General features: G+C 41.5%; 1 protein-coding gene across 1 annotated transcript in view; it reads left to right on the forward strand.

Annotated features, from left to right (window-relative positions):
• The window catches only part of Tnfsf13b (TNF superfamily member 13b), a 34,886-nt gene extending 25,410 nt beyond the window's left edge, over window positions 1-9,476 (forward strand). Inside the window, exons 4-6 of the mRNA XM_027938862.2 lie at window positions 4,207-4,319; window positions 4,402-4,552; window positions 7,873-9,476. Of these exons, the coding sequence (XP_027794663.1) occupies window positions 4,207-4,319; window positions 4,402-4,552; window positions 7,873-7,985 (377 nt within the window). The 3' untranslated portion in view covers window positions 7,986-9,476. The remainder of the gene's footprint in view (window positions 1-4,206; window positions 4,320-4,401; window positions 4,553-7,872) is intronic.
• The last annotated feature ends 1,264 nt before the right edge of the window (window positions 9,477-10,740 follow it).

Here is a 10,740-nt window from a genome sequence, read left to right on the forward strand (position 1 = left end):
GAATTTGCTGCATGTCTTCTGTAGGCTGGTCAGTCATCATTTTAAGCTTGAAGAATTAGTAGGGAACCAAACGTGAACAGTCCTTTGAGCTCAGGGGAGTTAGGATCTAAGGTAGGCGTTGTGAGGGGGGAAAAGCAGTCCTTGGTCAGAGCACCAAGTCCTATTACCAGACTGTGGAGACAGCCTGTCATCCTGGTGTTCGCCATCACACCAGGCATCCCACGCATTCTTCCTTATGATTTTCAGCACTTAACATTTAAAGGGCCTCAGGCAAATCGTCTCATTTAAACAAAGCTGAATACTATGTACTGCGCTCATTTCACTGAAAGTACATGGGGTCCAGACAGGTGGAGGGGCCGTTGCCTTTGTTATCTTCGGCTGTCTTCCAGTGTGGCACTGGGGGTCTGCAGGGGAGGAGAAGGTTCTCCAGAGCCCTTGTTTGGGAAGAGCAACCAGACGTGCCCCAAGTCATGTTCCCTTCTGAGGACATGAAGTTACTGTGTAAGCACACTGGGTTTGTTGTCTCTGCTCAGCAAGAACTGAGGAACAGGACACAGGGACAGCAAGCAAGCAGCAGGTCTGTCTCAGAAGTGGCAGACACACTTCTCTGAGAAGGGGCTGGGAATCCGGTGGGTAGTTTGGGCCTGTTCTTTATGATCCCTGGAATTTCCTCCTCTCCTTTTCTCCTCCCTGTCCACGCACCCCTCTGTCTGATTGGGTCCCCGCTGTGTCCACCACACTTCCATCGAGCAGGAAGCTGACCTCATCAGAAGACCCTCTCCTGCTCCTTTGTTCCGGGCCTGCCCCGACCTCCTCATTCGCCATCTGGCCCTGGCTGCCTGCGCCCTTCTATGGCTCCTGCCGTGACGGTGGTGGAGGTGGCTCCTGGGAGTGAGCACAGAACACAAGTGTCCACGAAGACCAGCAGCACATCTCTGCACCGCCAGCCGCGCTCCAGCCTTCCTGCCCCCCCCCCCCCCGCTGCCCTGGTCTTCTTGGCACCACCCTCCACAGCTGTGAAGTGTGAACTTGAAGAGATGCCCAAAGGAGCCGTTGCTTGTTTTCACTTGAAATCACCGCGCAGTCGGTTTTGTTTTAGCATCTCTGGCTTTTTGACTTCTTAGAAATATAAAATAAGAACCACCATATTTTCTTTATATTCTTCCATCAATAGTATTATTTGGATTGAGAATATAAATTCATACAGCCATTATGGAAAACAGTGTGGAGATCCTTTTAAAAATAAAAATAGAACCGTATGGCCTAACAGTCCCACTATTGTGTATCTATCCAAAGGAGTGGAATCAGCACTTCTGCACTTCTGCACTGATCCCAGCATTATTCATAGTAGCCAGAATGTGACCCACCTAAGTGTGCATCAGGAGATGGATGGATGAAGATGAGTGCCACACACACCTGCATGCTCTGCAGCTATTGCAAAGAGGGAGTTCTGTCATCTGTCACAACACAGATGAACCTGGAAGACCATGTGTAACTGCAGTCAGCCAGACCCAGAAAGACAAACGCCACATGGTCTCATTTGTATATGGGATTCAAAGTCATTGAACTTGCACAGTAGGATAGTGGCTACTGAGGCAGGGGCTGGAGATTGGGGAGAATCAGGTCAAAGAGTTTCAGTTTCACAGGACAAAGAGGTTCCAGAGATCTGTCTACAGCATGGTAATTACAGTGATAACATGACACCTTCCTGAAAAAAGCAAAGAGCACGTCTTAAGTCTTCTCTCCACAAACTTACACAAAACAATGGACATTCATACATATTCATATTTGAGTTTTTCCTCATTTATAGCATTTTTGAAGCCAGTTATTTTTCGTGGATCAGTTTTTTGTAAACCAGACTGTTTGATTAGTATGTTTTAATTTTGTTTTGTGTTCTTTCACTTTTAATTTGATCTTAATTTTTACTGTATGATTTTTCTTCCTACCCGTTTTCCTTGATTCCTTTCTTCTGCCAATCTCTATTGCTCTTTCACTCTTAATATTTTACTGCTTTTTCCTTCCTCCTCCCTCATAATCACATCCTATTATCACTTCTGTTCTATCCCTGTCTACCATTTGAAATTATAAACCTTTTTGCAACTTGCTGTTTTTATTATAGGCAATAACTGATCATCTATTGTGATAATTAACATTGTAGACATCGTAGTAGGAAATATTTTGTTTATGCTGTGAATTGTTGGATTAGGTTGTTGACTCCCCCTCAACAATGAGGTACTAGAAGGCTTCAAAAGACACTATAAATGCACAGGGTAGAAACTCGACTGCCTCAGATCCATACTGTTAGATGGGTAGACACACAACATGAGAAAGCAAGGGAACAAGTTGCCCCGAGCAAACCAAGATACTCCAATTACAGAATCCATCAGCGCCAAAGTGGAAGAAACGTCAGAAGGAGTTTAGAATGTACATAGTTAGACTGTGAAGTAAAGGATTATGTAAGAGAGCAAAGACAGTTATAGCAAAAGATCAGTTCAATAAAGAGGTTCTGAACAAAAAATCCTTGAAATTAAGGAAACTAAATTAAAAATTCAATAGAAAACATCACCAACAGACCAGACCACCTGGAAGACAGAGTCTCAGGCAATGAGGACAAAGTATATAATCTTGAAAATAGAGTTGACCATGGAGAGAAGATGTTAAGAAACCATGAACAGAAAGATGGGATAACATGAAAAGATCAAATTTAAGATTTATCAGGATAGATGAGAGTGTGGAGATACAAACCAAAGTAATATACAATCTTTTCAATGAAATAATATCAGGAAATATCCCAAACTTAAAGAATGAAATGGAAAAAAAAAAATCAAATACAAGAGGCTTATAGGACTCCTAGTAGACCCACACCAAGGCACATTATAATGAATCTTCCTTGACCTGAGATATTTATGTGTGTGCCGTTTAATTTTTAAATAGTTGACAGATGGGGGTGGGGTTCTATATCTTAAGGTGATTGATTTCTACTGTAGTAAATCATGCAGGAAACAAGTCTGCATGATTTCAAATTTTAAAAAAGTAGTGGAAATACTTTGTTTTGATAGCATTGGTTATATACATGTCAAAAATGATCAAATTTCGTACTTCAATGTATGCATTTTATTGTGCTTTAGTTTTACCTCAATAAAGCTATGAGGAGCCTGGGGGAGGGAGCTCTACAAATTGTCAGCTGCGTGTCACTCTGAGCCCTTTTGAAGATCCCTGGAAACTCTTCGGCCTCAAATCCAGGAAAAGCTGTTCTTTGCTTGAGTTTCTGGCATATTCTGCCGTTCATCTCACCCTCCCTTTGCTATGACCATGGTGGAGTTTGGAGATGCACGTGGCTCAGCTTTGCCAGTTATCCAGAACACTGTAAACACGGCTTCCAACCTCCACACTTCGTCTTGCTGTCCTGTACCTCCATCTCTGTAGCCTTCCGTTTCCTTGTTTTGCTACCATTTTATGGACACCTCACCAGATCTCCCAGTATCTAGACATTGTAAGGTCCCCCTAACACCAGTGTTTGCATAATGGAGCTGTGAGGAACCGGGAATCAGCTGGAGCACAGGGAGGGGCGTCTGTCTGGTCACTGGGTGTGGGTGTCCAGATGCCCAGACTTGTTCTGGCTCAGCGACTCTGGACCCTTGCCTGCTTGTTCCGGGGCTGCATTTCCTGCCTGCCCCTTCATCAGATCTTGAGCAAGTGTCTGTCTCCCTGCCACTCCCCACATGCCCCCAGGGCAGTGAACACGCAGTGCCTGTGGCAGCCCAGTGACCTTCCCCTCTGCTTGGCTCTGCTCTGCTGCCAGGGCACAGCGGGCTGGTTTCCTCTCGTTGCTTCTGCTAAGCTCTTCACCCTGCGGATCAGAGGACAGTCTCTACCAGTATGCTGTTAGGACTTGTGTCCAGCCTGCCCTGCAGGCTTTCCCTTCAGACCAGCCTGTATCATGACACAATGTCAGGAAGCCCAGACATGCCCAAGGCGCTGGCTCTCAGATCCCGGAATGTGACTCTTGCCCGGGTCAGTGCATAAGAGACCAGAGAATCCAGAGAATCCAATGGGTGTGGCGATTTGTCTTTTCCTCTTTTATGATTTTTTTAAGTAGATGAAATTCAAGTTTCAGATTCAGGTTAACAACTACTTATTTAAAAAAAATAAGTGGAAACTACTTTTCTCAGGTTCCTTTCTTATGAATACTTCTCTTCCTTATAGGAGCTTATACATTTGTTCCATGGCTTCTCAGCTTTAAGAGAGGAAGAGCCCTGGAAGAAAAAGAGAATAAAATAGTGGTGAAAGAAACCGGGTACTTCTTTATATATGGCCAGGTAGGTTCACAGCCTCCTGTTTATAGTCCGATGCCTCCCGATCCGTGCACTCGTCTGGCAGTGTTCTTTGGTTTGTTCTCAGGTTTTGTACACCGATAGCACCTTTGCCATGGGACACCTAATACAGAGGAAAAAAGTCCACGTCTTTGGGGACGAGTTGAGTCTGGTGACATTGTTCCGATGTATTCAGAATATGCCAGAAACACTACCCAACAACTCCTGTTATTCAGCTGGTAAGTGACCGTTCTCAGACCTGCTTGTTGTGGAATGCAGACAGACTGGGCTGAAAAATCTAGCTGCCCAGGGCAGGAAAGAAAGGACAGGCCATAAATATAAACAGGCAGACGTTCTTCAGTACATTGTGTTTTATTATCTTGAAGGATGAGCCCATCTGTTGAGATGGTTGGAATCATTACTAATAGTTGAACATTTTTTATATACATTTAGAAAGCAGAGCAACTTCGTAGAGCTCTACATGGACAGCAATTCCAACAATACAACAACTACACTAATACCTAACAGAGATCTCCAACTGCCAGGTACTCTCCCTGGTGCTCACTGAATCTTCCACTTAAGGGAGGAGGAAGCTGAGGCACAGAGAGGTAACATAACTTCTCCCAGGTTGCACAGCTGCGAAGTTCCAGAACTTGGAGTAAACCAGCTAGTCTGGTCCACAGTGGGAGCCAGCAGAACTTCCACCTTCTGGGAAGAATGGCCTCACGTGGACATGAGTGCACAAAGGACAGGATGGCACACCATCTCTCCTTTCAGACGGGTAGCCTCTGGTGTCAAGGGACACCTGGCAGGTGACTTTGGGATGTGAGAGTGTAGGAGTGACCCTGCTTTTGAACTCAGGAGAGAGCAGAAGCTCAGGGAAGCAGGCTTGGTAACAGCCTGGGAGGGCTGTTTTATTTTGGGGGGTTGATTTCATGTTCTTCAAGGCTGGCTTTTTAAAAACATGCTCATCTTGGTCACACTAATTCCCCCCTGGAGATTTTGACACATCGGTTCAGAGCCCCGAGGAATGTCTTCAGCCTCAGGCAGTGCCTGGGAAGGGCACACAGTGTGGTCACAGGATTGGGAAATACTTGAACTATTCTAAAGGCGGTTCCAAACAAATCCCCAGTCAATCAGTTAGAAACGGATGCAGTGTGACATAGGACATAGGACAGTGGTGCATAGTGAGGAAGGTGGCATCATTCTGGACGTGAATAGCTACAGTGGGGGCAGGAGGAAGTCTGAAATTGGAATTCCCTGATTTTCATACAGGCAACTTTCTTTGTGCCCAGTGCTGACTGGCATTTTGATATTGCAAAATCTTTATAAATGTCAAGGCCACTCCTGTCTTATTTATATGCATTAGTACTTGGAGTTTCACAACTAACTCTTTAAAATTTTCTAATCATCTACTCATCTCACATTCACTTCCTCGGAGAGTATGCTGCCAGATTGCCTGGGTGCCTGTTAAAACAATAATTGCCTTGATTTTAAAGATATTTCTTAGTACTAATAACTCTGTTACATAGGAGAACAATTCTCTAACAATCTTCAGGCTTGCAATTTTAATGTCTTAGGTTGAATTTGTTTAAAGTCATGAAAAACTGCATGATAGTGTATGATTGCATGAACTACTTCCATAGTTACCTGAAAAGACTGAAAGGGTCAGCTTAAGAAGCCCAACAAAATACTAGGGACCACTAATGTACCTAAAGCTGAATCTTACTATTAGTAAATTGAATATAATTACTGTTCAAAAAGTTACAGCCAACTGTTACAGTTGGAAGAGTAGAAATAGTCCCAAACAGTGTCAGAGTTTTAAATAAGACTTATTTACTCTTAATCTTGAGTTATTATTAATTAGTGCTCTGTGAGCTATTTCCTTTATACGATAAGCACAAGTGTATTCAATAAGTGAGAAAAATAGAAAAAGGGTCAAGATTTATTTAACTCTTTAATATAGTCAATTTTCAAATGCTTTAATGATTCTAGAAAGTATATTCACTACCCTAAACAATGTCTAAAACAGACACTGTTGTCTGTCTTGGCCCATTACAAAAAAACAAGACCTTGGGGACAGGAAGCTGTCATCCTCCATCACTGCTCCTACCTAGATGAGCAGTGAATGTACACAGAATGGATTCTATAGACAAACTGGCTGTGTGGACCCAGGAGATCTGGTGCTTTGAGCCTTAGGTTGAGTAGAGGTGTGTATGTGAGTCAGTTTCACTGTGTGCTAACGATACAAGGCACAACTTTCTAAGTTGTTACGTTTAGGTCTTGACCATTTAGGTACTAGTTATTTGGTGTATTTGTTCTTCAACTCCTTGCCCCTGTTCTCCATATTTTTTGTTTATGATAGCCAACAATTACCCCTTATATTTACTGTAGGTCTTGAGTTGTATTTTGTATTCTTAATTCACTGGATACATCATTGTAAATTAGACACACGGATACCTTGGTCATTTTTTTTTGAGAGAGAGAGAGAGAGAGAGAGAGAGAGAGAGAAAGAGAATTTTTTAATATTTATTTTTTAGTTTTCGGCAGACACAACATCTTTGTTTGTATATGGTGCTGAGGATCGAACCCGGGCCGCATGCATGCCAGGTGAGCACGCTACCGCTAGAGCCACATCCCCAGCCCCCCTTGGTCATTTTTAATGAGCTAATTTCTTTGTTTCTTTTGATTATAAGGCAAACGGTTATTTAAGGAAACCTAATACAAGGAAGGCTTCTCCCCTAAAGAGTGGCTCAGTGGTAGAGCGCTTGCCTCACGCGTGTGAGGCACTGGCTTCAATTCTCAGCACCACATATAAATAAGTGAATAAAATAAAGGTCCATCAACCCTAAAAAAAAAAAAAATTTAAAAAGTGATCCAAAATGACACCTAACACCATAGCAGGAACTCTAGTGGAAGACTGTGCCAACCAATGTGCTTTGCTAAGCAATAGCTTTTTTTTTTTTTAAGTTCTTAATATTTATACTTCTATATGCTCATTTAAAAGTATAATTAAGACTATCGGGCTGGTGATGTGGCTCAAGCAGTAGCTCGCTCGCCTGGCATTCGTGCGGCCTGGGTTCTATCCTCAGCACCACATACAAACAAAGATGTGTCTGACGAAAACTAAAAAATATTTTAAAAAATTCTCTTAAAAAAAAAAAGACTATCCTCTGTATTTTTATTTTTGCATTTTTATTTAGTATTAGAAACGGTTTCCTTTTTCAATAAAATTAAGCAAAACCCTTCTCTATGTAATATTCTATCAAGGGATATGCTACATAACTTATTTAACTTGTTTCTAAAGTTTGATTTTTGGGTCCCTTTCTGAGTCTTCATTTTATAAACAGATGATAAACCTATTTGTTTCTGTTGTACCTCCTCCTGCGTATTTCTTTATTTTACTTTTAAGGCCAATAGTGTTGCAGCTGGTCTCTTGATGCACCTAAAGTGTGTCTCCTTATTTTAATAATTTTTTCTGAAACATTTTGCTTTAAGTTGTTTTCTTCCTTTATCACAAAACAACCATTTTAAGTTCTTGTAAATCACTCTTCCCCAGGCATTGCGAAGCTGGAGGAAGGAGATGAACTTCAACTTGCAATACCACGAGAAGATGCAAAGATTTCACGGGACGGAGATGGCACCTTTTTTGGGGCATTGAAACTTCTGTGACCCACTTATGCCGTGTCTGTGGCTCTTTGCCCCTCTTCCTCTGCACCTCTAAGGGGAAATCACTTAACTGGAAGTGCCAAAAGGGGAAAAGTAGTTACCATAGCCTTTTCTGTGAGCTGTTTATTTTGGTTTGCTGAAAGTGGTCCAAAACAGGAAATTTAACAGACAACCACAGCCAAAGAGTGTCATGTGAATTACAAGAAATAGAGCCTGTATTCAGAAAGATAGAATTATACTGAAAAGTCTTTCTAATTCTATCTTGAACAATGTACCACAGCTTCTTCTCTCAGAGGAAGCACATGGCTCAAAGAGCAGTAGTGACTTCTCCAAAAGTGATATTCCATCATGTCCCCTGGAACTTGTGCCCACTTCTGTAGGACATGGAGACATCTATGGACAGTCTCAGATTTCATTTTTTCTTGTTAAAAACGCCCCTCTTGGGCCTGGGGTTATGGCTCAGCGGTAGAGCTCTTGCCTCGCACATGCAAGGCCCTGGGTTCGATCCTCAGCACCACATATAAGTTTAAAAAAAAAAAAAAAAGGCCCCTCTTTAAGTTAATGTCATAGAAAGTTTAACAACAACAAAAAATCCTCTAGAAATCTTGCATTAAGTACAAGAATAATTGAAAGTTTAGTGGTTTTGATTTTAGGTTCCAGTTAAAAGAATAAACAACTTTAAAAAGTTCAATTTTAAATATTACACAATTGGACTGAAAAGAGGATAAATGTACCACTTAAGTTTTTGCTTGGTTCAACTATGCAATTTTCACCTCTAATATTATCTGTTACCCAGACATTTCACAGAAGGAAAAGAATTTTCTCCATTGTATATGCATGTATGTATTTTTTATAATTTCACTTCAAACATTTAGATGTAGGGCAATTTCACCTTATGCATATAAAGCACTAATTAAAAATAACTAGTTGCACTTATATAAAGTAAAGTCTCCAAGAGAAATGAATGAAGACATTTATGATAAAGTAATATAATTTCCCTTTATTTCTGGTTTTTCTATTTCAAACTGCTGCTATTGTAGTCCACGTATCCCAGCCTTTCACACACACCTGGTACTTGCTTTATGGAAGCGGAGGTGTCACTGAAGGCCTTAGCATCCTGGAGTTAGGAGCATGCATGTACTCTTGCAAAGCTCCAACGACATCTCAGAAGACATGATCGTAATTCTAATTTTATCAGGAATCATACTTGACAATGCCGTAGTACTTAACATTTTTGTAACAGCTGCTTCCTTTGTATTTTGTCATCTTATCTCATTAACAGTAAACTTCACTAAGTAGTTGCCTTCATTTGTTTAAATAGTATTTGGAAAAAAATGCCCCAGTCTACATCAACTTTCCATGTAGAAAGTTTTTAAAGACACTTTTCAAAACTAAGAAAGTGATTTAAGATTGTATCTAAAACCAAACTTTGTTTAAATCTCTGGTTCTTAAGTTTTTCCTTGTTGATCCAAATAAAATATATTTAGCAATTCATTTTGCTTTTTTTTTTTTTTTTTTTAAAGAAGTGAGGACTGGGGATGTGGCTCAAGCAGTAACTTGCTCTCCTGGCATGCACGGGGCTCTGGGTTCGATCCTCAGCACCACATAATAAAAAAACAAATAAGTAAAGGTGTTGTGTCCACTGAAAAATAAATATTAAAAAATTCTCTCTCCTCTCTTTAAAAAAAAAAAGAGAAAGGAAGAAGAAGTGATAGGAGGAGGAGGGCTTTGATGCTGGGGGAGTGGTTGGTCCCCTCCCCTGCTGGCTCCTGACTGACGGCCCAGTAATAAGACTCAGAACCTCTGCGTCCTCGTCCATCTGCATTTGTCTAGCATCACGGGTCCTCTGGTTTCATGTAGTTGTCACTTGACGATCAGGTGAGAACCACTGTGAAGTGTTGTGAAGTGTCTGGAACCCCTAATGTGTTCCACATGTGCGGAGGGTCTGTTCACCTCTATACCCACTTATTATCCTCCTCTCCTGGAGCAACAGATGTTTAAAGAGGTAACACGGAATCATGTCACAGGCTCACGCTGTACACTATTACAGTCTACAGCATGTGCATCTATAGCTTTAAAAGATTTAACATTTTGTCAGTGGATGCAGAATGTGGCCATGTAAGATAGTTTTAACTTTTATTTTCCTTTCAGTTTAAACCATTATTGAAATATGAATCCCGTTTTCCTTGTATGTATTATGAGGAAAACACTGTGGTTAAGTAAAAGTTTATTTAAAAACCAGGAAACAGACTAGGTGCGGTGGCACACATCTGTAATCCCAGTGGCTTGGGAGGCTAAGACAGGAGGATCCCAAGTTCAAAGCCAGCCTGAGCAATGGCAAGCCACTAAGCAACTCTGACCCTGTCTCTAAATAAAATACAAAATAAGGCTGGGGGCATGGCTCAGTGGTTGAGTGCCCCCAGTTCAATTCCTGGTACCCAAACAAACAGAAAACAGGAAATAGGATCAAGAGTAGGTGAACAGTGCATGTGGGAATCTCTTGCAGCCGTAGTTGGCCGAGTTGCCTTTTTTCTTCCTCAAGTTAGTTAAGGGGGAAAAATGATTTCATTCTAGGTTTTCCTATAACAAAACATTTTTAAGTTTTAAGTGTATGGGCCCAACCTAGACATCCTTTTGCCTTAAATCCTAAGTCAAGAGCAGTGAGTACAAACACCTGCTTGAAGCTTCCTTTGTGTGGGAACTATGTGAATTAGCAGACCATCCCAAGGGAATAATTTGCAGCTCTCAATGGCACTTG

Source organism: Marmota flaviventris, chromosome 4, assembly GCF_047511675.1.
Source record: "Marmota flaviventris isolate mMarFla1 chromosome 4, mMarFla1.hap1, whole genome shotgun sequence".
NCBI classification, from domain to species: Eukaryota; Metazoa; Chordata; class Mammalia; order Rodentia; family Sciuridae; genus Marmota; species Marmota flaviventris.